This window comes from Saccopteryx bilineata, chromosome 8 (assembly GCF_036850765.1).
Source record: "Saccopteryx bilineata isolate mSacBil1 chromosome 8, mSacBil1_pri_phased_curated, whole genome shotgun sequence".
Lineage (NCBI taxonomy): Eukaryota > Metazoa > Chordata > Mammalia > Chiroptera > Emballonuridae > Saccopteryx > Saccopteryx bilineata.
The window spans coordinates 186,283-213,934 of record NC_089497.1 but is presented as its reverse complement, the minus strand read 5'-3'; the positions used below and the strand labels follow the sequence as shown (position 1 = coordinate 213,934).

At 55.5% G+C, this 27,652-nt stretch overlaps 1 protein-coding gene across 1 annotated transcript; it reads left to right on the top strand.

Moving 5' to 3' along the window:
* Positions 1 to 480: 480 nt before the first annotated feature.
* Positions 481 to 27,097, top strand: ACAD9 (acyl-CoA dehydrogenase family member 9). Its single transcript, XM_066241328.1, has 18 exons — positions 481 to 679; positions 2,569 to 2,662; positions 5,141 to 5,242; positions 5,926 to 6,032; positions 6,859 to 6,959; positions 8,451 to 8,529; positions 10,086 to 10,260; positions 14,823 to 14,896; positions 17,462 to 17,537; positions 20,309 to 20,379; positions 21,094 to 21,213; positions 21,458 to 21,586; positions 22,514 to 22,593; positions 23,413 to 23,539; positions 24,240 to 24,317; positions 24,824 to 24,952; positions 25,628 to 25,700; positions 26,462 to 27,097. Exons 1-18 carry the CDS (start codon positions 530 to 532, stop codon positions 26,560 to 26,562), a joined length of 1,866 nt encoding a protein of 621 aa, XP_066097425.1. The 5' UTR covers positions 481 to 529; the 3' UTR covers positions 26,563 to 27,097.
* Positions 27,098 to 27,652: the final 555 nt, after the last annotated feature.

The following is a 27,652-nucleotide window of genomic DNA, read 5'->3' as shown; positions in this document are numbered from 1 at the left end:
AAGGGCCCGCGACCTGGGCGGAAGGACGGCCGTGCCCTTCGACATCGGAGTCCCGAGACAGCCGTAACCCACAGGGTTCCATCGCTTTCATTTTTTTCTTCGGAAAAAAATATTTGCAACACACGCCGTGTAAGCTGTGACTGTCACGGGCCGCGGCGCACGAGGAAGGCGCGGCGCTGCCAGGGGACGACACCTTGTTGTCCTTAGAGTCCCTGCGTCCCCCCGGCAGGCGGGCGGGAGGAAAGGAGAAGCGACGGGGCTTCCGCGCAGGTCCCGGCGCACCGTGTCCCCCGGGGCTGGCGCTTAGGAAACAACCTTGGCTCTTTCTACGCGAGATTACTCGCGTGTCCGACCCCCTGAACGCGAGACCAACCCGCTGGCGGAGGCCCCGCCCCCGACGTCCAGGTGGGAGGCCGCGCACGCGCAATGGCGGCGGCGGCGGCCGGCGCGCGCCGATGACGTCACCGGGAGGCGCCGGCCGGGGCGCGCGACGGGGGCGCGCAGAGGTGCGAGAGCGGCTGACGGCGGCATGAGCGGCTGCGGGCTCCTCCTGCGCTCCGCGGCGGCGGCGGGCACCCGCCGGGCCCTGGCGGTCTGCGCTGTGAGCCGGCGCCCGCTGCGCACCAGCCCGGCCGTCCACGCCTTCGCCAAGGAGCTCTTCCTGGGCAAGTTCGAGACGGTAAGGCGGCGCGGCCCCGCCTCCGCCTCCCCGGTCTCAGGAGCGGCCGGCGCCGCTCCGTGCTGTCCTCCCGCCGACGGCCGGCGTGCTCACCCCGGGTCCCGGCCTGCGTGTCCTGTTTCCCGGCGGGGGGTTCCGAGACTGTGGTCGGGTCACTTTGGGCAGCGCCCAGCTCAGCCTTCGGGAGCCGAGGTGCGGGGCTTCCCCCCGAGACCTGACCCAGCTCTGCCGTCAGCTCGGAGCGGCCCCGGGCGTTCCCGGCCCCGCCGGTTCCTCCGGCCCGAAGGCGCCGTGCCCGCCGCACCCACGCGTCCCGCGCGTCGCGCTGCCGCGTCGGGACTCAGCTCGTCCCCACCCAGTGGAGGCAGCTTGGTCGTTCAGCGTTCGGCGGCCTCTTACAGCGGGGAGGCCGGGATCTGAGCGTGGCTCCGCGACGGAGCCTCGGTTCTGTTCCGTGAAAGTGGAGCTGGCGATGGGTTCTGCCTCCCGGAGGACACGGTGCACGGCCCTGTGCGGATGCAGAGGCATCAGGAGGGCAGGTAGTGCTGGCTTCGCGCGTAGTCCTGGGACCCGGGCCGGTCACTTCAGCTCTGGCCTCACTGCTAATCTACACAATAGCAGTAAAAACAAGTCTCGCTCCTCCTGAAGGTGTCCTGCAGACCGAAGGAAAACAGTGTGCAGCACGTTGAGCTTGGGTGAATTGTAGGCTGGTACTGGAGCGCGTGAGGGGTTATTTCCCTGGTTTCTCTTTAGAACGTTGCGGTAACGGCACCGGGCAGGAAAGATGCATAAACAGAGACTCACTCAGACCCACCGTGGTGTGCCCTGCTAGGAAGGGCACAGCTAGGTCTTTAAAGTTTAGGAAACCATTTCCCCCCAACCAGAGGCTGCGTGGTGCACACTCAACCCAGGTAACATGTTACCAAGCAGGGGGAGCAGAGGCTGGAGCGCCCAGCTGGATGGGCACCTGACAAGATGTCAGACCTTGTCACCACGTGTGCTCCTGTCACTGCAGCACCTTTAAACTCACAAAATAGTTAATGTAAAAAAATTTTTTTTCTTTCATTTTTCCGAAGCTGGAAACGGGGAGGCAGTCAGAGAGACTCCCGCATGCTCCCGACCGGGATTCACCCGGCACGCCCACCAGGGGGCGACGCTCTGTTGTGTCCAGAGCCATCCTAGCCCCTGAGGCAGAGGCCACAGAGCCATCCTCAGCGCCCGGGCCATCTTTGCTCCAATGGAGCCTTGGCTGCGGGAGGGGAAGAGAGAGACAGAGAGGAAAGCGCGGCGGAGGGGTGGAGAAGCAAATGGGCGCTTCTCCTGTGTGCCCTGGCCGGGAATCGAACCCGGGTCCTCCGCACGCCAGGCCGACGCTCTACCACTGAGCCAACCGGCCAGGGCTAATTTTTATATTTTAGTAGAGAGCTTTCACACCAGTTATCTTCCGTGATTCTCAGAACTGCTTTGAGTGATTACCACCTGCATGTTATGGGTTAGAAAATGGAAGTATGGACAGGTAGAGATTTGGTGAAGGCCACACGATTAGGTAGCTGCAGATCAAGGAACAGAACCCAAGGCTTTAAAATGTCAGTTCAGGGCTCTTTCTGTGTCACGGGAAAATCATCATAACTTGTTATTGGTGAGGAAAGCTATCACAGTCAGTGATAAACCTGCTTGAGAAGGGGAGGAAATGTATCTAGGTGCTGGAGACTGTCCTACCATTCCTCTATCTTCAGCACCTTCTGGGGTTTGCTTTCTAATTCCTTCAGGTAGTCACGTCCTGCCTACCAAGTATGGGATCTAGCGAGTCTGTGTTCTTCCTTTGTGACGGGTAGTACCACTGTGGAAAGTTGCTAAAAATTAATTTTTACCATGTTTATCATTTTTAGAAAGACGTTTTCCCATTTCCAGAAGTTAGTCAAGGTGAACTTAATGAAATCAATCAGTTTGTGGGACCTGTAGAAAAGTTCTTCACTGAAGAGGGTGCGTATGAGTCTCCTCCTTATCATTTCCAGTCTCTGCTTTAAGGGCGATGCTTTGGTATTTATATTAGGAGCTGTATACAGAGGGGAAGCTCTCTGGGTGTTGCTATCATGGGGAAATGGTGTTTACTGACAATATTTTGCCATAAAGATGATTGCAGTGACTTTTTTTGTTTTTGTTTTGGCAGAGGCAGAGTCAGAGAGAGGGATAGATAGGGAGGGAGAGAGATGAGAAGCATCAATTCTTCATTGCGGCTCCTTGGTTGTTCATGGCTTTCTCATATGTGCCTTGACCAGGGGGGCTGCAACAGGTCGAGTGACCCCTTGCTCAAGCCAGTGACCTTGGGCTTCAAGCCAGCGACCATGGGGTCATGTCTGTGATCTCACGCTCAAGCTTGTGATCCTGTGCTCAAGCCGGTTTGCCCACACTCAAGCTGGATGCGCCTGTGTTCAAGCCGGCGACCTCGGGGTTTCGAACCTGGGTCCTCTGCATCCCAGTCTGATGCTTTATCCACTGCGCTACCACAGTGACTGTTCATAAGATGGCTAGTTCAATGTTTCTGAATGTATCTATGATGAAGGAACCTTTTAGAAACTTCCAAAGTGCTGTAGACTGAACCTTTGTAAAATAAAATGAGGCGACTAGAAAAATGAAGTGAGAAAAAGCCGAGGACTTACAGAGTGTAGCCTGTGTGTGCATGGTTGAGTAGCAGTTTGAAATTGCTGTAAATGTTTGTGAGAGTTGACTCTCGACTTAGGATCTGGGGGTAGTGTGTGGACCAGCAGCAGGCTGCAGATTGCAGTGAGGTTCCCAGTGCAGGTGGCAGGACCCTTCTGTGGACTGGTCACCAGTGCTGGGAGCAGTGGCTCCTCCAACACAGAGGACCCCAAAGGTTCTTGTTTATGTGGGTTTTATCCACCAAATATGTGTCCCATTAGAAATTAACACTGAGAAATTTAAAAACTGCATTTATGTATTACTCTATTTAAAAATAAACCCATTACATATTAGCAAACTATTTTTAATGAAAAATATTTCCAAACAAAAAAAGTGAAAACTGGTAACGTGTATGGTTTGTGAATCTTTTCATATTGGACTTGCTGTGATGTGCAGCGCAGGTGTGAGAATTCTGGGAGCAGGAGGAGTTGAGCTGAACTCATGTCTGTGTACATTCAGTCTGTGCTGTGGGCCAGTGTCCTGGAAGCTCCCATGTGCACTCTGACAGAACTTGAGTTAAAAAGGCATAGGACGTCTCACTACTGTTACTAAGGTAGTTTGGCACCAAGGACTCCTTGGAGGCATCTCAGGCCCCCAGGCACTCTGAGAACTGCTGCTCCGTATCATTAACTCTTGATATAGTGCTGGTTTAAAAAGTTGATTAGTTGTAGCTTTTGTTATTTAGAAATATTTGTTTGGCCTGTCCAGGCAGTGGCACAGTGGATAGAGCATCGGACTGGGACCCGGGGGACCCAGGTTGGAAACCCCAAGGTCGCTGGCTTGAGCGCAGGCTCACCAGCTTGAGCCTGGAGTGCTGGCTTGAGTGTGGGATCATAGACACAACCCCATGGTCGCTGGCTTGAGCCCAAGGTCTCTGGCTTGAACAAGGGGTCACTCGCTCTGCTGCAGCCCCCTGGTCAGGGCACAGACGAGAAAGCAATCAATGAACAACTAAGGTGCCACAACGAAGAATTGATGCTTCTCATCTCTCTCCCTTCTTGTCTGTCTGTCCCTATCTGTCCCTCTGTCTCTCTCTCTCTCTCTGTCATTTTTTGGGGAAAAAAACCTGTAAAAGTAAATAGAAAATGAGGAGTTTGGACTCTACTTGGGGAATCCATTTTTGTCATTAGGGATCCATGTATATAAAAATGTATTAGTATAGATTGCGGTGATTTTTAAGATGTATAATAGTCATGTTTAATTTGTTGGCAATTTAAAAAACACAAACTTGATCCATACAGAAGTGTACACTTATAAAACTGTTGCTAACAATTACTCAGTTTTTCTTTAATGAACGTGAGTATCGGAGTTAGATAGCTGTTGTCAGGATGTGGGTTCTGGTGGAAGAGTCCTTGTCCCTGGGAACTGGGGTGAGCTTCTAGGTCAGACACCGCCTGAGTTTGTTATCTAGGGCAGTTCTGGGAGTTGTGTACTTATGTTCTAATTTTCCAGAGGTACTAATGATTTTTAATCATTTAGATTTTGTATGCAGGAAAGTTGACATTCATTAATGTCTATTTTGCTGCAGTTCCACACAATGAATAGATCTATATGAATAGCATAATACAACCTGGTGATTGTTCAAAATATAGCCCTTTCAGGGATAATTAGATAAAATTGAACACATGCTAAAGTCACCATGACTAGATAATTTCCAGTTTTAAAGTTTTGGACACAAGGATTGCATACTATTCAAAAATTGTTTTTATTTGTGTAAGCATAACTTGTATTTTGTTTAATCAAGATGTTTCCTCTTGGCAGTGGACTCTCGGAAGATCGACCAGGAGGGGAGCATCCCGGAGGAGACACTGGAGAAGCTGAAGAGCCTGGGGCTGTTTGGGCTGCAGGTCCCAGAGGACTACGGTGGGTGACGGTGGGTGACGGAGACCACCGGGGCCAGCTGGCTCTGAAAGGGCTCTGTTCAGAGAGGGGTCTGGGAGGTGCCGCCTGTGCCGGCTCGAGCTGTGAGCCCCGGGATGGATGGAAACATCTGCCACCGGCTAACTGCGGGGCAGGGCGGCTGGTTGGTGAGTGTGGTACAGACCACGGCCTGTGGGCAGGCAGAGCCGTGGGGCCCAGCGCTGCCCCCTCTGAAGGGGGTCAGAGACCGTGCGGGAGTTGTGCTGGTGGGCCCTGTGGGCAGCAGAGGGGTTCTCCTGGGCACAGGACGGGCTCCTGAGCCACTGCGCTTGGTGTCCGGACCGGGCTCCCCTAGGCTGGCCGTGCATCCTGGTCAGAAGAGGGACGTGTGTGGCTGCAGGGCGCAAGGCGCATCTGAAACACACTGACCTGACCCACTGGAGCGCTTGTTTACAGCCACACGCTGGCTTATGTTGACTGTGTTCATCAGTCTGCACACAGGCCCAGAAAGAGCCTGAAAGGCTGTGCAGGGCTGCTCCGGGTGGTGTCCGTGGGGCTGGTGTCCTCTTACTGAAATGGTGACCTGGCGTCACGTTTACAGTCAGACAGCACCAGCACAGCCCTTGCCTTTAACCGGAGGGATTTGGGGCTGGACCATCAGTAAAGCTGGTCTGCTGCTTCTCCAGGTGGCCTGGGCCTCTCCAACACCATGTATGCACGGCTGGGGGAGATTGTCAGCCTGGACGCGTCCATCGCTGTGACCCTGGCAGCACACCAGGCTATCGGGCTCAAGGTCAGGTGTCTGGGTGCTTCCTCCTGCTAGGGAGGGACCGGGGCCTGCGCTGGTCGGGAGGCACCTTGCCTGCTCCTGCCGTGCAGCTCTCATGCATGCACACCCTCTCTGCCGCCGTGCAGTGTGCAGTCCCACACAGGAGTGGCCTTCACTGCACGTCCCCTCCCTGTCAGGCCTCCTGTCCCCGTTGCCTCTCACCCGCCCTTTGGAGGCCAGTTCTGGTGCTGCCTCCGCGCAGGCTGGACGGGAGCCTCCCTCACTGGGAGCCTGAGTGCGTCCCCTCACTGGTGCCACTTCCTACCCCCGGCCTCGCGGCCTTTCAGGGCAGGTCCAGGGTCACGCCACTCTCAGTAGTCCCGTGACCTGGGCCATCTCAGCTCAGTGTAGAAACAGAGTGAGCTGAGTGTGCAGCTGGTCCCCTAGCCCCTGGAGCCGTGTGCTCCCGCCGTCCTGCGGTGGGGAGTGTGGACTCACCCCTGGCACTGGGAAGGCCTGGGGTGGTTCTTACGTGGACTGAGCACCTTCTTTATGCCAGGTGTGGCTCCAGCATCCCCCCCACACACATTGTATTATGCAACCAACCCTGGGGGGGTAGGGTTATCTTTGTGCAGGTGAGGAGGTGAAGGCTCAGGAGGGACATCCCCTACCCAGTAGCCCAGCCAGGAAGCAGAGCAGCTGTGATGGAAATTCCTGAGTCTGACCCCCACACTCCTCAACCTGCTGCCAGCTCAACTCTGTCCCCTCGGGTGTGCAGCCGTGATTCCCTTGAGAAGCCATGTCACGCTGTCTTCTCCCCCAGCTGATGTCAGCCTGTTTGTCTGTTTAGGGGATCATCTTGGCTGGCACCGAGGAGCAAAAGGCCAAGTATCTGCCCAAACTGGCGTCGGGGGAGCACATTGCCGCCTTCTGCCTGACGGAGCCAGCCAGGTTTGCCTGTTGGTGCAAGGTGCTGTGGACAGCATCTTCCAGGGTGCAGGGGGGAGAAGCTCATTTCTGCTGATGGTGCTTCCATCTCTGGAACCTTCCAAGAGTTGGCTCAGCAGCTTTTTTTTTTTTTTTTTGTATTTTTCTAAAGCTGGAAATGGGGAGGCAGTCAGATAGACTCCCGCTTGCACCTGACCGGGATCCACCCAGCATACCCACCAGGGGGTGATGCTCTGTTGCAACCAGAGCCAGTCTAGCGCCTAAGGCGGAGGCCATGGAGCCATCCTCAGTGGCTGAGCCAATTTTGCTCCAGTGGAGCCTCGGCTGCGGGAGGGGAAGAGAGAGACAGAGAGGAAGGAGAGGGGGAGGGGCAGAGAAGCAGATGGGCGCTTCTCCTGTGTGCCCTGGCTGGGAATTGATCCCGGGACCTCCTGCACGCCAGGCTGACGCTCTACCACTGAGCCAACCGGCCAGGGCAGCTTTTTTTGTTTGTTTTTTTTGTTTGTTTGTTTGTTTTCGATGGATAGGTAGAATCAGACAGAAAGGGAAAGAAATAAGCATCAATTCATTGCAGCACGTTAGTTGTTCATTGATTGCTTCTCCTATTTGCCTTGATGATGGGGGAGGGGCTACAGCAGAGTGAGTGACCCCTTGCTTAAGCCAGCGACATTGGGCTTTAAGCTAGCAACCTTTAGGCTCAAGCCAAAGACCATGGGGTCATGTCTGTGATCCCGCCCTCAAGCCAGAGACCCCGCGCTCAAGCTGGTGACCTCGGGGTTTCAAACCTGTGTCCTCCGTGTCCCAGTCCAACGCTCTATCGACTGCACCACTGCCTGGTCAGGCCAACTTTTTTGCCAGTTCTCTTGCCTTTATTTTTTTGTGCCAGTGAGATTCACAGATGAGATGCCGTAGCTGACAGCACCTGTCACCCAGTTACTTGTGCTATGCGACACACCTGACATGTGCTTTCAGGCTCCGAAGCAGCTCTCAGAGTGTGGAGGTGGGTGGTACTGTCCCTGTTTCAGAGATTAGCACCTGGAGTTCACTGGCGATCCGGGTCTCACAGCTAGGGTGTGATGGGGCTGGCGTAGGCCCAGGACTCCAAGGACAGGTCTGCTCCTTGGACCATTCCCTCTTGCTTTTCTTCACGTGGGAACCTGGGCCCTGAGCTCATCACACAGGAGTTCAGTGGAGTCTGAGCCCATGTCTTCACTGCCACCTTCGTATCTGGTGAGACAGCAGGGGCTGGGCTGTGCAGCCTGCCACCTGTTTCGGTAGAAGATGTGGCCCACACCTGTGTTTACAACTGTGGCTGCCACCGTGCCACAGCGGCGAAGTGCAGGAGCCGGGGCAGGCAGCCGGGAGAGCCGAGTGCATGACCGGCCCTCGTTTGATGAGCTGGCCGGCTCCTGTGTTGAGTTGCCCGTCATGTGGGCACAGCCACTCCTGGTTCCCAGCACCCCTTTCCTGAGCAGCCTCTCTCTGTCCCCACAGTGGGAGCGATGCCGCCTCCATCCAGACCAGGGCCTCGCTGAGTGAAGACAAGAAGCACTACGTCCTCAATGGCTCCAAGGTACAGCTCTGTGTCCTCACGGGTCCCAGTCTTGACCACCACCGCCCATGGGCCGCTTTCACAGAGCAGGGTTGCCGAGGCTGCATCCATCATCTTCTGACCTCACCACTGGGGTGGACGCTGCTTCTTTGGAAGAAGGCTCATCTCAGAGGTTCAGCAGACGCCCTGGGCTCAGGGTCAGAGCTGCATTGCAGCCCCGGAGTTGGACTCCGTAGTCCACATGCTCCATAATAACAGCTCCAGCCCTGAGCTGCTGTTGGGTGTTTCTTTCTGGAAAGTTTTCATGATGCAAAATTTGAAACACAAGAGCTGAGTATAGTGAACCTCTTTGCACCCTCACGAGCCTCACAGCTGTTAGCTCTCAGCCACCCCTCTCTGTCATCCTCGCCTCGCCTCCTCCTCAGCCTGTGTCTCTCAAAGACAAGAATATGGGGGTTTGTTTTGTTTCTTTTTATTTAGTTAGAGGAAGGGAGGCAGAGACAGACTCCCACATGCACCCCGACTGGGATCCACCCGGCATGCCCACCAGGGGGCGATACTCTGCCCATCTAGGGCGTTGCTCCATTGCAACTGGAGCCATTCAATGAACAACTAAGGTGCTGCAACAAAGAGTTGATGCTTTTTGTCTCTCTCCCTTTTTACCTGTCTATCCTTATCTGTCCTTCCCTCTGTCTCTATCTCTGTCACACACAAAAGAAAGGTTTACCATCATCATGTTTTAAAAAATTGATAATTCCTTACTATCTAGTCAGCATTCAGATTTCTGATTATCATATACCTTTCTATCTTTCACACTGGCTGTAATTAAGATCCAAGTTCCATGCATTGTAGTTTTTTTATTTTATTTTTTTAACAGAGACAGAGAGAGAGAGAGAGAGAGGGATAGACAGGGACAGACAGACAGGAACGGAGAGATGAGAAGCATCAATCATTAGTTTTTCGTTGCACTTTGCAACACCTTAGTTGTTCATTGATTGCTTTCTCATGTGTGCCTTGACCGGGGGGCTACAGCAGACTGAGTAACCCCTTGCTTGAGCCAGCGACCTTGGGTCCAAGCTTGTGAGCTTTGCTCAAACCAGATGAGCCTGCACTCAAGCTGGCGACCTCGGGGTCTCCAACCTGGGTCCTTCTGCATCCCAGTCCGATGCTCTATCCACTGCACCACCGCCTGGTCAGGCGCATTGTAGTTTGTTGAGAAGTCTGTATCTCTGTTCTCCCTTTCTCTCTTCCTTCTGTCTCCTTGCTCCTTTCTGCCCCAACCCTCTTTCCTGAGGAAACTCTTGTTTAGTGCTAGAGCTTGAGTTATCTTCGTGCCATTGGCTGCTCCCCACTACCTCCCACATACACCCTGACACCATGGCCCCTTGTCTCCTGGGAAATCCTTGCTCTGGGGAGACTGGGGGAGACCCCATCTTCTGCCTGTGCAGGCTCAGCTCCCCAGAGCCAAGGGCTTTTCTAGCCCAAAGATGGGGGAGCAGCATGTCTTGTGGCAGAGTTAGGGCTTAGAGGTGGCTCACAATTGTTTTTCTCCAAGGTCTTGTGCTTTTTCTCCTCAGGTCTGGATCACCAATGGAGGACTTGCCAACGTTTTCACTGTGTTTGCTAAGACCAGCGTTGTTGATTCTGACAGCTCAGTGAAAGACAAAATTACAGCATTTATAGTAGAGAGAGACTTCGGAGGGGTCACTAACGGGAAGCCTGAGGATAAGTTAGGCATCCGCGGCTCCAACAGTAAGTGTGTGTGTGTGTGTGTGTGTGTGCGTGTGAGTGTGTGTGTGTGTGAGTGTGTGTGTACATGTGTGTGTGTGTGTGTGTAAGTGTGTGAGTGTGTGTAAGTGTGTGTGTATAAGGGACAGAAAGATACACAGAGACCCTTTAGTCCCGTCTAAGTGTCAAGATAGTGAGATTTAAGTAGTTTTGACTACACTTAAGTGTTTTAGCCCAATCAAGGATGAGAGGGTGTCTGTTGTAAATAACCCTGAGTGAGCATAGGGCGTGTGTGTTTGAATTAGCTTTCTTGTTTTCTTTGAGTTAATACCCTTATCTGTGTGTTTACTTACTTGAGGATCAGCATACTGTTGTCGGCAGGGACTGGCCCCACCCCAGCAGCAGTGCACAGGGTTTCCTGCTCCCCACACCCTCACCAGCACCTTGTCTGTTTTGGTAATAGCTGTTCTGACTGAGGTGAGGTGGTAGCTCATGGTTTTGGTTAGCGTTTCCCTGATGATACATGATGTTGAGCCTCTTTTCTTTGTCCTTCTTGGAAAACAATCTTTTCATGTTTTTGCCCATTTTTCTGTCGACTTATTTTTTGTCATTGATCTGTGTGAGATTCTTACATGTTTTGGATACCAACCCCTTATGATTTACAAGTACATTTCCCGTTCTGTTGAGGGTCCTCGCTGTGCAGGTTTTCAGTCTGACGGGGCCGTGTGTACTTCTGCCTGTGTTTCCCTTGCTCCGGGGTTGTGTGTTAGACTGAAGTCAGTTTGTTTCTCATGTTTTCTTCTAGGAATTTTATGGTTTCAGGTCTACCAGTCTTTAACCTATTTTGAATTTATTCTTATATGTGTTGTAAGAAAGTGGTCCAGTTTAACTTTTTTGTATGAATCTGTCCAATTTTTCCAATATCACTTGTTTAAGAGATTTTTATTACTCCATTGTGATTTATTTTTTTTTTAAGTGAGAGATGAGGAGATAGACTCCTGCATATGCCTGGACTGGGATGCAGCTGGCAACCCCTGTCTGGGGCTGAGCTGTATTTAGCACCTGAGGCTGACACTAGGACCAGCTGAGCTATCCTCAGCACCCGGGGCTGACACTCGAAGCAGTCAATCCACTGGCTGCAGGAGAGGAAGAGGGAGAGGAGGGGGACGGGTGTGTGGGGGGGAGCAGATGGTTGCTTCTTCTGTGTGCCCTGACTGGGGATCAAACCCAGGATGTCTGCATGCCAGGCCAGCGCTCTATCTACTGAGCCAGCCAGCCAGGGCCCACTGTATTTTTACCTCCTTTGTTCTACAGTGGTCGACTGTATAAGCAAGTCTTTGCTTCCGGGCTCCCTGTTCTGTTCCACTGATCTCTGTGTCTGCTTTTATGTCAGTACCATGCTATTGTGATTATTACAACTTTGCAGTGTAGTTTGAGATCAGGGAGTGTGATACCAGCAACTTTGTTCTTTCTTAAGATTGCTTTGGCTAATCAAAGTTATTTGTTCCATATAGATTTTAGGATTATTTGTTCTAGTTCTGAGAAGAATGATTATATATGCACCACTATATTCACTGCAGCATTATTTACAAAGCCAAGATATGGAAACAATTATGGTCTCCATCGATAAAGATTGTGTGTGTGTGTGTGTAATACTGTGTAGCAATAAAAAGAATGAAATCTTATTTGCAACAATATATTGTGCTAAGTGAAATGAGGTAGAGAAAGAAAAGGTCATGGTTTCACTTATATGTGAAATCTACAAAAAAACAAATGAATAAGCAAAACAAAAACAAAAATAGACCAAGAAAGAGAGACCAAAGGAGCGTTCCAGAAGGGAGAGTGTGGGAGAATGAAGGACCAGGGAGGGGAAAAAGAGTCAATTATATTGTTATAACTTTGCACAAGTGATGCTACAATTTGTGTGGTGGTTATAAGTTAAAAAATATCACATCACATTATTGTCCACCAAGAACTCATATAACTTGTATAATACTGCATATTAAAAATTAGAGCACTGAGCAGCGGTGATTTAAGGCCAGTGAGACTCGCCTGACTAGGCGATGGTGCAGTAGGTAGAGCTTTGAACTGGGATGCAGAGGACCCAGGTTTGAAACCCTGAAGTCACCAGCTTGAGCCCATGGTCGCTGGCCCGAGCAAGGGGTCACTCACTCTGCTGTAGCCCCCCGGTCAAGGCACATATGAGAAATCAATCAATGAACAACTAAGGTGCCGCACAAAGAATTGATGCTTCTCATCTCTCTCCCTTCCTGTCTGTCCCTATCTGTCCCTCTCTCTGTCACAGACAAAAAATATAGATAAGAAAACAAAGCCAGTGAGATAGTCCCCATCTAATGGAGCCCCCAGCCTGGTAAGGGAGCATGGAGGACACCGTAAGGGCAGTGGGTGTCCTAGGTAACATCCATTGCAGGGAACTCCTGTGTCCCTGCCTGGAACCTCCTCCCTCTCTCACTCCCCTTCCTCCCTTTCCAGACCTGCCTGTCGTACCTTCGGCTCTCAGTCTGCTCAGTGGGTCTGTGAGTGGCCCGAAGCCTCCCAGAGCGGCAGTGGGGTCTCAGGGACTGTCCCTCGTGGCTGTCCTCCTTCAGACCGTGGGGGTCAGTGCTGCAGGGGCTGCATACCGTGCCGGCACCTCCAGACCCACTTCTGTCTCTCCTGGTCTTTGGGCACTCGGGGTTCTGGGTGGTGTCTTTGCCACAACCTCTGGGACCTTGAAGAAGCTAGTTTTCTTTTCTTCGCCTGAAGGAAGGGGATGTTGCTAGAACCTGGCTCCTGGAGGCGAGGTGAGGAGGGGGTGTTAGGATGCACGACGCTGAGTGCACAGGGAGCCCACACGTCAGTCGGTCGTTGCTGTGGTGTTGACACCGAGGCTGGTGCTGCCCACTGGGTCGTGAGTGTTCCACCACCACCACAGGAAGGAGCAGGCTCAGGCCCTGAGATTAAGAAAGGGTGCTGGTGGGGAGGAGGTGGCCAGGGTGACTGTGGTGGAGGGAGCAGGGCTGTCATGTGACCACTGTGGGGGCACTGGCCACACTGAGGTCTGGACAGGTGACACCACTGGGATCATGCGGGGGCCCGGTGAGAGTCGAGTGGCACAAGGTGAGGTCAGAGATGTGGAAGGGTCCTCCCCATGCCTGGCAGCCTGTGAGGAAACAGGAGTTCTTAGGAGAAGGGCCTGGCCTCACAGCCCCTGTGCGTGAGCCGTAAATGGGACCCAGTGGCCAGAGAGATGGGCATTTCATTGCATCTGACAACCAGGCTGCTCAGCCTCAGCTGTAGTCTCAGAGTAAAAGGTTGCCCAGACTGGGTTTGGCTACCACTTGACTACTGAGCCACGACTTCCCTATCCTGAGCCTCCCTTTCCTCCGGCCTTGGTTGGTGGAAGCCACCGTTTCTATGTGACAGAGTGCAGAGGCTCTGTTAGAGAACTCGTAGGGCAGCTCCGTCCCTTCCCTGCCCCTCCCTTTGCCTGCCCTGCTCACTCTCACTGTGCTCTTCCCACTGACCTCCGCCTCCCTCAGCATGTCCGCTGCGTCCTCGCTTAGGACCTGCTAGGCCTGCATCGCTGTGGTGCCCACCTGAGAAAGCACACCGGGACTCGGCGCTCACTCGCTCCGGTAGTCCTGGAGCCATGGGCGGGGCTCAGACGTGCCCTGTGTTCTCTTGACCGTGCTGGAGCATGCTCTCACCCCAGATCACGGGAGCCCAGGGGCCCAGCCAGACTGGATCAGCACGTGAGGGCTCCTCTGCAAGTCCCTTGGCCAGACCTGGCGTCATGGGTCAGGACAGGCAGACCTGCTCCTCCCACAGAGCCACCCCGCAGGCTGTGCAGCAGAGTGAGGTCAGAGCGACTGCCCTCTGCAGAGGGGGCGTCAGAAACGGCTGCTGCCACGCTTCTGAGGTCTCCCTCTGCTCTTCCTCCTTCAGGTCCCACCCCAGGCAGTGGTCGTCAACCTGGTCCCTACCGCCCACTAGTGGGCACTCCAGCTTTCATGGTGGGCGGTAGCGGAGCAATCAAAGTATAAATAAAAAGATAGATTTAACTATAGTAAGTTTTATAAAGATTTATTCTGCCAAACTTAGCGAAAATCTGACATAAATTACTTGGTAAGTAATTATGTGCTTTAACTTGCTGTCACTCTGCTTTATAAATTTTATAAAGTAAATTTTACTTCCCTACTTTATAAATCACCATGACTGTGGAACCGGTGGGCGGTTAGAAAGTCTTACTACTAACAGAGAAACAGAAGTGGGCGGTGGGTATAGAAAGGTTGACTGTCCCTGCCAGGGAAGTCTGACATGACCCTGAGGAAAGATGGTTACCCACCCAGCCCCACCTCCATTTGTCACCGTGCTGTGCCTCTGTCATCCGTGGCTTTTAACTCGCTACGACAGTCTCCTGATAGTGTATCTCCGTGACTGAAGGACGAGCCCCGCGTGGACAGAAACCTTGTCTGTCTGTTGTCCTGTCAGTAGATGTAGAATGAAGGGTGGATGGCATTTCATGCCTGTGGGTCAGGCGCAGAGTAGGTGGCATGTAAGGTCTTTGATCTTGTGTGTTTCAGCTTGTGAAGTCCATTTTGAAAACACCAAGGTGCCCGTTGAAAATGTCCTAGGAGAAGTTGGCGGCGGGTTTAAGGTGAGTTGCTGTGCGGTTTTGGGTGTAGTTGTCTGTCCCCTGCTCGCAGCAGGCCACCTGCACTAGCCAGGTGACGTGCGTGGTTCCTCGTGGAAAACCAGCAGTGTGGACAGGACAGTGGTCAGCACGGCTCCCGTGAGGGGGTGTGGGTAGAACTCAGTCCTGCGTTCATGCCTGTGGGTCAGGTGCAGAGTAGTTGGCATGTATGACCAGGGCTTGTTTGAGTTAGGGACAGGACCCCTCCCTCCAGCAAGTGTGGGCAGCAGGCCCTGGAGAAGCCAGGCTTCTAGTGCAGCCCTGGGCCCCGAGGCCCTAAGGGTGTTTTCATCAGATTTATCGTTTCATTTTTACTGACGAGTAATTCATACAACATAAAACTCGCCATGTCAATTGTGCACTTGGTGGTTTTTAGTCTGTTTTTAGACTTTGTGCCCTGTGTTGTATGACCATCACCACGGTCTAATTCCAGAACGCTTTTATTACTCCAGGAAAAGTGCCGTCCCTCCCACTTCCCCTCCCCCATCTCTTGGCAATCACTGTGTTTGTGGATTTGCCTCTTTCTTACATTTCATAGAAATTGGATTTATGGCCCTGGATGGTTGGCTCAGCAGTAGAGCATCAGCCCCGTGTGTGGACGTCCCAGGTTCGATCCCCGGTCACAGCACATAGAAGAAGTGCCCATCTCCCTCTCCCCACTCTCTCTCCCCTTTACCCTTCTTCCCATCCTGCAGCCAGTGGCTTGGCCCCAGGCACTGAGGATGGCTCTATTGGAGCATATCAGCCTCAAGCACTAAAAATAGCTTGGTACTTGAGCATTGACCCATGATGGGTTTGCTGGGTGGATCCTGGTCAGGGCACATGTGGGAGTCTATTTCCCCTCCTAACTAAAAATTAAATTAAAAAGTACATAAATATATAGTTGTCAACATAAGAAATATTCATACCTGTAGGAGTTTTTTAGTTTATTTGAGCCAAACTGATGACAATCACCAATTCTCAATTGACATTGAGAATTGTGCAGCAAAAATTTAACAGATTGAGAAAATGCTCAGGAGAATGGCAGTTTTGCACCTTTAAAAAAGAAGTTTCTGTTAGGGAGAGGAAGGGAGAGAGAGAGAGAAACCTCAGCTCATCGTTCCACGTAGTTCCACTTGTGCATTGACTGCTTCTCATATGTGCCCTCACTGGGGATCAAACCCAGGACCTTTCCATGCCAGGATGGTGCTCTATCCAGTGAGCCCCCCCAGCCAGAGCCCTGCACCTTATTTTATCCTAAGAGTCAGAAGGGGAAGAGTGAGGGTTACATGAAACCCCCTGGTGGTGGGTTAGGGAGGCGGGAGAAAGCAAAGCAGGAACTGGATTGTATGAAAGGTGAAAGGAAGAGATGACACTTCTGTGTATGAATGAGGTAGTTAACAGTTATCGTGATAATAACAGTGAGTGGCTTTGTGGGCTCCGCTCTGGTGTGGCAGTTGTCCTCTGAGGGGTCCTGGATCAAGGAAATTACTTGGATATTTCTGAGGTTTCCTCTGGTAGATGCACAGGAGACCACAGGTGGCTCAGGTCAGTAAAGGCTCGCCTTTGTTAGGGAAAAGTACCAAAAAGTACTGGCCTAGGACCTGACTCCCCACCATGAACGGCTTTTAGTCAGAAAGTGTTCACGTCAGACCACTACGCGTGGTTACTTTGGGTCTCTGAGTGTGCAAGGCCACCGTGCAGGCGCCTCTGAGCTCGTCAGGGGCAGCACGTGGTCCACACACCGTCCCGTGTGTGAGGTCGCGTCTCAGTGTGGTTGACGTGCATGACCCTGGGGACTCTTGCGTGTTTCCTCACCTCCTGTCTTTTCTTCGTCTTTAGAGAAATGTGTTTTCAAATCCTTTTGATGATTTCTAAAATGGGTTATGTGTCTTTTTTGTTGTTCCCTGACCTAATTGCTCGCCTAGGTGAGGGACTTTACCTGGTGCCCCTCCCCGACCTTGGCTGGGAAGCAGGAGCACGCAGGGTCGCCCTCCCCTCCGGAGTGTCCAGAGTCTGGTGCCCTCAGCCCGGGCTCCCGTCAGGAGGCCGCCCCACGAATGGGCACAGGGCCCGTGGAGGTGGGGGGACAGGCTGGGGAGCAGCAGTCTGTGCCGTGGGTGTGGTTGTGACTCGGGTAGAGGACCCAAAGATACACAGAGCAGAGAACAGAGATGCAGAGGGAAGATGAAGCCCCTGTCCTCTCCCCAGGGCCAGGAACGGCCTGGTCTTTCGTAGGAGGTTGTCCAGCTCATTTTGAGGGATGACTCCAGGTGTGTTTGTGAGAACCAGGACAAGAACGGGCTGACCTCGTTTCCTGTGTGGTCTGAGTGTGGGACTAGGCTCTCCCTGCCATCTGAGGACAGGCAGGATGATGCTGTCACCCAGCTGCTGGGACAGTTGTTCAGAGGCTTGCCTTTTGTCGTCAAACCTGGGAAAACTCGACCAGCGCCGTGCGCTCTGTCAGCTCTGGCCCCCCGGGGCCGCTGGGCTTTCCCAGCAGGATGTGGGCAAGCAGGACCACAGTGAGCCCCCGTGCTCTCTCCACAGGTGGCCATGAACATCCTCAACAGCGGGCGGTTCAGCATGGGCAGTGCTGTGGCCGGGATGCTCAAGAAACTGATCGGTAGGTATGTCAGGGACAGGAGCCCTTCGCAGCACAGCCCCGCCCTGCTCCTCATCCAGCGGAGGCCCTGCCACACCCTCAGGCAGGCTGGTGCTGAGCCAGGCCACCAGACCCACAGTTATCCTCAGGTTTGGTGCTGGGTGTTGGTTTAGAGCAGTCTTTTTCCACACTGGCCCATGGACCAGTCCACCAGAGATTTTGTGCTGGTCCGCAAACTAATTCCCCACCCTGATGAATGAAGATTATAGACCCAGTGACCTTAGTTGAATTCGCTGGTGCTCAGGGTGAGCTCTGCCTTAGCAGTCCCCGAAATAATCCTTTTGTAACCGGTTCCCAAGGGTAAAAAGGTTGAAAATCACTGGGTTAGACCAGAGAATCGACTCACCTGTCCCTAAAGGGTGATTGCTCATGTTTTAAGGGGAGGAGGGCAGTAGATGCCCTGTCAGAGATGGGTAGGGCTGCTGCTCTGACCACTGAGAGCTGCGTAGTGGACAGCAGGTGTGAGCCAGACACCCAACCTTAGCTCTGGCACTCACAAGAGCCGTGTCCACGGTGACTCTTCCACGTGGGGGGGACCAGATTCCCTGGCCTCTCTGTCTTTCTTTGTTTCTTCCTGTCAGTGAACGTAACCCTTCACGGAACCTCGTTACCCTGTCAGCTTTGTGGAGGTGACCGCAGGGGGTGCAGGGTCCTGGCCGCAGTGCTGGGGTCCCCAGGGCCACACACCTCTGGGTGCTCATGCAGTACTCAGAGTGCAGGGCAAGGTGGGGACAGGAAGGCTTTGTTTTGGGTTCTTACCTCCATTTCGGAGACAAGGAGAATGAGGCTCAGGGAGTGTTTTGTCCCAGGGGGCACCTGGGCCTCAAACCTGCCCCATAGACTCCAGGCTCAGGGCTGTCTCACTCTGCCCAGCTGCTCCCCAGGCCCCGAGCCCTCTGGACATCTCCCCCATCTGGAGTTTCCTCAGTACAGGAGTTGCAGGGTGCTCAGGTCAGCCTCTCCCAAAGGGTACAGAGCCTCTGATGAGACCCTGAGTCCTGGAAATGTGTCATGTGGGTGTCTGTTTACAGTGTAGGCCCACACGGGAGTGGTCTGTGACCAGGTCATACCTGAGACATGAAAGTGTTTGGAGAATGCAGACTGTAGGGTCGGGTTGCTGACCGGATGGGCTGCTGCCGTGTTCCATGGGTGCCTTCAGAGCTGGGCCCTGGCACAGTGCCTGCTCACAACTATACATTTGGGGCCAGAGGCCCAGGTTTTCAAAGTGTGCCACCTTCCTGCTTTGGTGACGAACAGCTGTGACAGGTGTGAGCAGCCCCTCCTGTCTGGGTGTTTCTGGGGCACAACATGGTACTAGGCGCCTTCCACCTGCATCTCACGTAATCTTTTACTTTTTTTATTGATTGATTTTTTTTTTTTTTTTTTTTTTTGCCAGGGACAGAGAGAGAGTCAGAGAGAGGGATAGACAGGGACAGACAGACAGGAACTGAGAGAGATGAAAAGCATCAATCATCAGTTTTTTGTTGCGACACCTTAGTTGTTCATTGATTGCTTTCTCATATGTGCCTTGACCACGGGCCTTCAGCAGACCATGACCCCTTGCTCGAGCCAGCAACCTTGGGTCCAAGCTGGTGAGCTTTGCTCAAACCAGATGAGCCCGCACTCAAGCTGGCGACCTTGGGGTCTTGAACCTGGGTCCTCAGCGTCCCAGTCCTACGCTCTATCCACTGTGCCACTGCCTGGTCAGGCTTCATTGATTTCTTGTAGAAAGAGATAGGGTTGGGGGCAGGGGGCGGGGAGGGAAGCGTTCACTTGTTGTTCTCCTTAGTTGTGCATTCACTGGCAGCTCCCTACATGTTCCCTGACCTGCACCCTTGTTTTGGGACAACATTCTAGTCCAGAGGTTTTTAGCCTTTTTACATTTGGGGACCAGTGAAAATAGAATTATTTCAGGAATTGCTAATGCAGAAATCACTCTCAGCATAAGAGAATTCAACTGCGGTCACTGGGTCTGTAATCTTCACACAACATCAGGGTAGTTAACTCTTAGGTGGTCTGGCACAAAATTTCTGGTAGCCTGGTCTGTGGACCAGCGGTTATAAAAACACTGCTCTCACCAACTGAGCTAACTGGCGAGGGCCCCCTGTAACCCTTACAGCAAATCTGTGAGGCCGGGCTATAGTTCAGGGAGGCGAGGCCGCTGGCCTGGGCTCTCAGCTGTAAGAACAAGTGCCACTCTCAAGCCTGTGTCTGACTCCCACTGGGACTCGGCTCCGTGTCTGTCTGCTGCTGTGGGCTCCACTGGGAATGGGGGTGCCTCCTCCAGGTTGGATTCGCCAGCAGGCGGGGCTCTGCCTTTCAGGTGCTTGGTCTCAGCAGACCCAGTTCACATAGCTCCTGTGTCAGTGTTTGAAAGGTAATGATGAGGGCCTGGCTGGTTAGCTCAGTCAGTTAAGAGTGTTGTTCCGAAACAAGGTTACGGGTTCAATCCCCAGTCAGGGCACACATGAGAAGCAGCCAAAAAGTATACAACTGAGTGAAACACAAATGCTTCTGCTCCCCTCTCTTGCTTCCTCTCTGTCTTTCTGAAAACCAATAAAGATAAAGCCCGGCAGGATGGCTCAGTTGGTTGAAGCGTTGTCCCAGAGTACAGAGGTTGCTGGTTTGATTCCTGGTCAGGGCACACTCAGGAAGAAAGCTAATGCCGATCTCCCAGGAGGTCACCTTAGGCTAACCAGGAAACTGTTCTTTTAAACTCTGCTCTCCTTCAGAAATGACTGCCGAGTACGCCTGCACGAGGAGGCAGTTCAACAGGAGGCTCAGTGAGTTCGGATTGATCCAGGTACTGAGGTCGCACGCTGTGTGAGTGGTGCGTGTGTGCTCCTGGGGTCTGTGCTGGTGACTCGGCAGTGACGGGAACAAGGCTGCCTTTTTTTAAGTTTATTTTAGAGGAGAGAGAGAAGGGGGAGGAGCAGGAAGCATCAACTCCCACATGTGCCCTGACTGGGCAAGCCTAAGGTCTTTGTTTTGTTTTTTTTGTTTTGTTTGTTTTTTACAGAGACAAAGAGAGAGTCAGAGAGAGGGATAGATAGGGACAGACAGGAACAGAGAGATGAGAAGCATTAATCAGTTTTCGTTACAACGCCTTAGTTGTTCATTGATTGCTTTCTCATATGTGCCTTGACCTTGGGCCTTAAGCAGACCGAGTAACCCCTTGCTCGAGCCAGCGACCTTGGGTTCAAGTTGGTGAGCTTTGCTCAAACCAGATGAGCCCATGCTCAAGCTGGCACCCTTGGGGTCTCGAACCTGAGTCCTCCACATCCCAGTCCAACACTCTGTCACTGCACCACTGCCTTGTCAGGCAAGCCTGGGGCTTTGAACTGGCGACCTTAGCATTCCAGGTCGATGCTTGATCCACTGCACCACCACAGGCCAGGGCTGGGCTCTCTTGTGCAGCGTGAGGCTTTGGACTTAATTACCTTCTCTGCTGGTTGGCAGATTTGGGTCTCATTACATTTAAGTGTTTCTTGATTGTGTTTTGTTCCGAACACTCCAGGAGAAGTTTGCCTTGATGGCTCAGAAGACCTATGTCATGGAAAGCATGGCCTACCTCACCGCGGGGATGCTGGACCAGCCAGGGCTCCCTGACTGCTCCGTTGAGGCTGCCATGGTGAAGGTGAGCCCAGCACAGCCCGGGGCAGCTACAGCTGGTCAGCAAGGCAAGGAAGGAACAGGACTTGGCGGGGCCACCCCGGGAGACTGTGACGATCAGGACTCCTGCCTGGCTCAGTTCCCGAAGCCTAGTTCTCCCTCGAGCCTCCGCTTCCAGTCCCAGCCCCTCCGCCCTGTCCTGAGGTCCTCCTTTTGGACGGGATTGGCACAGACGACCTTGTGCTGACCTTGCTCCTGGGCCGTGGCAGGTGTTCAGCTCAGAGGCCGCCTGGCAGTGTGTGAGTGAGGCCCTGCAGATCCTCGGGGGCTCGGGCTACATGCGGGACTACCCCTACGAGCGCATGCTGCGTGACACCCGCATCCTGCTCATCTTCGAGGTGCGTGCCCTGCCGCCAGCTCCCTGGGCCGAGGCGCTGTGCGGGCTCTCGTTTACCTGTCCTCACAGCCCTGCCCAGACCCGTGCTGCTGATGAGGAGGCTGAGGCTGGCGGGCACACGGCTCACTCGGGGTCCTGCTCCCTAGGGCCCTTAGTGCTGGGCCTGCATCTCCTGGCCCTCACCGCAGGCCTTTGCCAGGGTGCCCCTCCGGCTGTGATGGGACAGGCAGAGACCTGTGGAGGCCCGGCTTCCGCCTCGTGTGCTCTGGGTCCGGGCCTTCTTCCCAGTGCATTGAAGGGCCTCGGGGGTCTTCTCCGAGGGCTTCCCAGCCCGGTCCTGCTTGCTCTCTCACTGTTGTCTCTCGAGAGGTCACAAGCCCAGAGGGGCTGGAGGGACCTGGCTGGGGAGGGAAGGGGGGTTGAGGCCACAGCGGCACCTCAGACACCTTTCCACCTCGGGGTGCTGGTGGGGACTGACTGAGCTGGAGGAAAGCAGAGACCCGGGGTGGGAGGGACGGAGATGTGCCTTTCCTGGGGGACTCGAGTCTCGTGAAGCAAGTGCACGTGGCCCTCAGGCAGAAGGGGCTTTGACCAGGCCTAGCAGGGCTGTGTGGGCTGAGCACAGGGAGCTAGAACATGCCGGGCCAGGCAGAACCTCTGCTGCCAGCTCTGGGTGAGAGGGGGTAGAATGAGCAGTCTGTGGGTGAGGCTGGGCCAGGTGACGAGCAGGTGAAGAGGGGTGGAGGGGAGACAGGTGGCCAGGCTGCGGAGGACCTTGGGTCTTTTTCTGAGGGCAGAGGAAGCTGTCAAAGGTCACAGCCCTGCCTGCAGTGGCTTCCATGGTGTGGGTGAGTGGGAGTCACACACACAGTACTGCTGGTGCCAACTTCCACGGGGCAGCTGCTGACCTCTGCATCACTGGCCACAGGGAACCAATGAGATTCTCCGGATGTACATTGCCCTGACAGGCCTGCAGCACGCCGGCCGCATGCTGACCGCAAGGATCAAGTAGGTGCTATTCCCACTCTGCTGCCCATGTCCCACCTGGAATAAGGAGGGGGCGGGCAGAGCAGCCTCAGGGCTCAGCTCATTCGCTGGCTGACTGGGCAGAGGATGGTGGGCAGCAGCCTTGGCCAGTGAGTGCTGGGCCTTGAAGCCGGGCTCTAGAGCTTGGCCCTCACCTGAGGGTGATAGGAGGGGCCTGCTGCTCAAGGAGGCCCTCGCTGTCTCCCTGCGGTCACTCCCCGACAGTCCCTGTTTCAGAAGCTGAGCATGAGAGACGCTCCTTGAACAGATGCCAGGCTCTAAGGCCAATGCAAGACCATTCGTCTTCTCTCCCTCCTTCCCTCCTTCCCTCTCTCCCTCCTTCCCTCCTTCCCTCTCTCCCTCCCTCCCTCCTTCCCTCTCTCCCTCTCTCCCTCCCTCCCTCCTTCCCTCTCTCCCTCTCTCCCTCCTTTCCTCCTCCTCTTCCCACAATCCTTACCTTGGGCCACAGCAATTGGGAAGCACTCCTGGAGCCCAGGGACAGTTGTTCAGAGCATTTTGCCTAATACTTCATGGGACAGGAAGGCCTGGAAGCTGCTGTGACCCCACTCCCTGTGGAGGGGGCACATGTGTGGCCCCCCAGAGACTGGCCGGTCCCTGACAGGCTGGGAGGGTCAGCAGGCGTCCAGCAAGCCCGGGCTGGAGGAAGGTCCTTCGTGGCTTTGCACAGCCAGGGAGAAGGGTGGCGCCCTAGAGCTCTGGGCACCTGTTGGTGGGGCTGTGTTGCTGGGCGGTGGAAGGAGCAGCAGGGCCTCAGGTCATGGGCCCGTGGGCTTTCTGCAGGGAGCTCAAACGGGGCAATGTGACCACAGTCCTGGAGACCGTTGGCCGGAGGCTCCGGGACTCCTTTGGTCGAACCGTGGACCTGGGGCTGACAGGGAATCTCGGAGCGGTGCACCCCAGTCTTGCGGTGAGCGAGCCCAACAGGTATAGCCTGTCAGAGATCTCCTTCCCAGACAAGGTGTGACCGGGGAGTTGGGGAGGACCGGCCAGTCTGAGGGACAGCTGATGTCCCATCTCCACCCTGTCCTGGTGGAGAGCAGCCTGCCCTGGGCCCCTGCCAGACCCCGGGCCAGGGGGACAGGACTGGCGGGAGGGGTGCTGAGTGAGGCCTGTCCTCTGCCCCCAGGACAGTGGGCCAGGACTGGCGGGAGGGGGTGCTGAGTGAGCCCTGGGCCCCTGCCAGACCCCGGGCCAGGGGGACAGGACTGGCGGGAGGGGTGCTGAGTGAGCCCTGTCCTCTGCCCCCAGGACAGTGGGCCAGGACTGGCGGGAGGGGTGCTGAGTGAGGCCTGTCCTCTGCCCCCAGGACAGTGGGCCAGGACTGGCGGGAGGGGTGCTGAGTGAGGCCTGTCCTCTGCCCCCAGGACAGTGGGCCAGGACTGGCGGGAGGGGGTGCTGAGTGAGCCCTGGGCCCCTGCCAGACCCCAGGACAGTGGGCCAGGACTGGCGGGAGGGGTGCTGAGTGAGGCCTGTCCTCTGCCCCCAGGACAGTGGGCCAGGACTGGCGGGAGGGGTGCTGAGTGAGCCCTGGGCCCCTGCCAGACCCCGGGCCAGGGGGACAGGACTGGCGGGAGGGGTGCTGAGTGAGCCCTGTCCTCTGCCCCCAGGACAGCGCCGGGAAGCTGGAGGAGAACGTGTACTACTTCGGGCGCACTGTGGAGACGCTGCTGCTCCGCTTTGGCAAGGTATCTGCCAGCCTTGGGGAGGGGCCCCAGCCTGGGGGTCATGGCGATGGGCCGGCATCCATGAGGGGATGTCTTACCAGGTGTCCCCCAGGCCTGGCAAGAAATCTCACCATGAGTTGGGAGGCAGGGCGGGCTGTGGCTGCCTGTCCCAGGGACTAGTCAGCTCGCTGAGGGGGCGAGGGGGGCCTGCTGGTTGAACACCGTCCAGGGGAAGAGAAGTCCCTGCATTTGGTAGGGAAGCCCCAGCTGGGCCTGTTCTGCTGCTAAAGGTGTGTGGAGCCCTGATCTCTGGTCTCAGCCTGGGACCTGGTCCCGCCTGCCCTTGGCCTGATCTAGACAGTGAGTGGAGACCAGAGGCAGCCACAAGGCAGTGCCCCGTAGTCCACAGGGAAACAAGGGTCAGCCCCTCTGCCCGGAGGCATAAAGTGAGGCTCGGGTGGGTGAGGAGAGCCCAGGGAGGGACTGTGTGTTGGGGGCCCCCAGGTAACTGCCCCCCATGTTCCCAGACCATTGTGGAGGAGCAGATGGTCTTGAAGCGGGTGGCCAACATCCTCATCAACCTGTACGCCATGACCGCCGTGCTGTCCCGGGCCAGCCGCTCCATACGGGCCGGGCTCCGGAACCACGACCACGAGGTACGCCCCCCGCCCCCAGCTCTCCTGCCACACTTGAACGAGGCCCAGTGATGGAGGGAGGGGGTCAGTGGGCAGCAGAGCCCTGCTGAGGAGTCCCCGTGGGAGGGGTAGTCAGATCAAGCGCCTTGGCACCCAGCGTGTTCCCAGGGAGGGGGAGTGAAGTGCAGGGCCAGATGCCATGGAGGGGAGGGCGGTGGGCTTGCTGAGCTGTGGGCTGGGAGCGCTGACGCGTCCGTGGGATGGGAAGGTCCAGCCATGCTCCTCGGGGCGCAGAGCCCTCCTCCATTTCTCTGAGAGACGGGGCGGGGGGTGGTGAGCGATGGGTCCCCACCTAGTGCCCGCCATGCTGGGGGCAGTGCAGTCACACGGCGCCTGCTGTGTGTGGGGTCGTCATGTGTGTGGACTCATGAATGCCTGCCAGTGCCTGAGAAACAGTGAAGTCCCTCTCGTGGGAGAAGAAAGGGGCTCAGAGAGGCTGAGAAGTGTGTCCTGGGAAGAGCTAGTCCAGCTCGGGGCTGGAGCCAGAACCTGTTCTGTGCCTTCTGAGCCTGGCTTCCCCTTGACCCCGCCAAGCTGCCCAGCGGTTCTCTGAAGCTTAGAGGTCACCAGGGAGGGCAGAGGGGGTGCCCAACGGCCCATGGATCCCAGGGTTCTCTCTGACCTCTGTTCTGGCAGGTTCTGTTGGCCAACACCTTCTGCACGGAAGCCTATTCGCAGAATATCTTCACCTTATCTCAGCTGGACAAGTGTGAGTGGGCTGCTTGGGGGAGGCTGGGAGGGTGATTCTGGCGACCGGCAGTGAGCGGTTTCTGGGCCCTGCCAGGCTCCCGGGCCTGCGGCTGCTAACGGCCTCTGCTCTGGGGGGAGCGGGGCTGGCAGCTGCCTCCAGGCCTGTCAGCAGGCACAGGCCCTGCCGGTGAAGCTCGTCCGGCCCCACACACCCTGCTGGTGTCGCCCAGGAGGCTCAGGAGTGAGGCGCATTCGTCCCCTGCCTTTCCCTGCGCTGCAAGGACATGACGCTGCCCCCTGCAGAGGCCCAGCTGCTGCCCCGACCATGCGGGGTTCTGCTCATGGGCGCAGTGTGCCTGGAGGGCCCTTCCTCTTCCGCAGCCAGGTGGCCTGTCTCCTCCCGACCCGCACAGTCCTGGCCTCGGGGCTTCGTGTCATGTGTCCCCTGCAGAGCCCAGCCCGTGCTGGAGGGTGGTGGAGAGGTCACAGGGGACTTGCATGTCTGACCAGGGGCTGCCTGACCATCAGCGTGCAGTAGGGACAGGCCTGACTCGCAGATGGGTCTCCACTGAGCAAGGGCTTCTCCCCCGGGACCCGGATGCGTGGAGTCAACGGGATGAGCCGTTAGTTATTCAGAATGGAGCCTCTGTCTACAGCCCAGACCACTTCCGGGACGTGTAGGGCAGTGGGCCACCCGCAGGCTGACTGTTGGGGAAAATGCTCCCGTGGTTTTCTGTTCTCACAGTGCTGAAAAATCACCTACTGTCTCTTCCCTCACAGATTCTCCAGATAATCTGGATGAACAGATCAAGAAGGTGTCCCAGCAGGTGCTGGAGAAGCGAGCGTACATCTGTGCCCACCCTCTGGACCGGTCGTCCTGAGGCACAGCGATGGCGTTCCCTGCTGCCCCGGCCGCTGCTGGATGAGTCTCAGCTTTTCCAGAAGGTGTAGAACTCGGTTATTTCGAGTTGGACTTTTTTTTCACGGTCTTCTCCTGAAGGTCTTTCTCCTGGCCTGAGAGAGCCTCTTCTGGTCTGAGCTGTGGGCACTGCTGCCTGACGATCCTAGTCCTGAATGGAGACGGAGCAGCGAGAGAGGAGTCGCTGAGACCTGGGGTTAGGGTCTCTGTGCTGTGGGGGGCACAGCGGAAGCTGGGGACTGCTCAGGCCTGGGCAGCCCGTCCACTAGACCACACTCCCCAGGGTGTAGCTGAGACCTGGGGTTAGGGTCTCTGTGCTGTGGGGGGCACAGTGGAAGCTGGGGACTGCTCAGGCTTGGGCAGCCCGTCCGCTAGACCACACTCCCCAGGGTGTAGCTGGGAAGTTGTGTGTGTGTCCCTCACTGGGAGCAAAGCGTAGTGAAGACGTCCCAGGAACCATGAGCAAGAAAGAATATAAAATGGTAGTTTGTGTTTACTGTTCTAGTCTTGTTTTTCCTCAGAACCAGGCTTTCGTGAGTGATTGTGGGGCCCTAGGAAACAGCCTCTGGTGTGGCTGCCAGCCCCTCTGGTCCTCAGCTGGGAGGAGCCCCAGAAGCGGAGGAGCAGGCGCCACCGCGGGCCCTGGGGGGGGGGCGTCTTTGACCCTCTGCGGTGGCCGGTGGGAAAGGGCACTGCTGTCACATCCTGACGCGTGCTTGTTCCCCCTGGGCCTCTGTGTCACGTGGCGAGGGTGCTCCCCTTCTGAAGGGAGGAGAAGGGTGTCTGGGCCTCTGTGTCACGTGGCGAGGGCGCTCCCCTTCTGAAGGGAGGAGAAGGGTGTCTGGGCCTCTGTGTCACGTGGCGAGGGCGCTCCCCTTCTGAAGGGAGGAGAAGGGTGTCTGGGAGCCCCGCCCGCTTTCTCCAGGGTCCTCCTGCTGCTACTTCCCGGCTGTGCTGGGTCCCAGCGCCAGCAGGAGTCAGGCTTTGGTCTGGTTCCTGGGTGGGTTGGCACCCCCCCAGGAAGCCCCCTGTAGCTGAGGTGGGAGGAGACG

What these genes read in the sequence shown, in the direction of transcription:
- ACAD9 (XM_066241328.1), top strand. Translation starts at nt 530, where the DNA reads ATGAGCGGCTGCGGGCTCCTCCTGCGCTCCGCGGCGGCGGCGGGCACC. An exon ending in ACCAGGCTATCGGGCTCAAG is followed by an intron (nt 6,033 to 6,858) that starts GTCAGGTGTCTG and finishes TTGTCTGTTTAG; the next exon opens with GGGATCATCTTGGCTGGCAC. An exon ending in AAGTTGGCGGCGGGTTTAAG is followed by an intron (nt 14,897 to 17,461) that starts GTGAGTTGCTGT and finishes CTCTCTCCACAG; the next exon opens with GTGGCCATGAACATCCTCAA.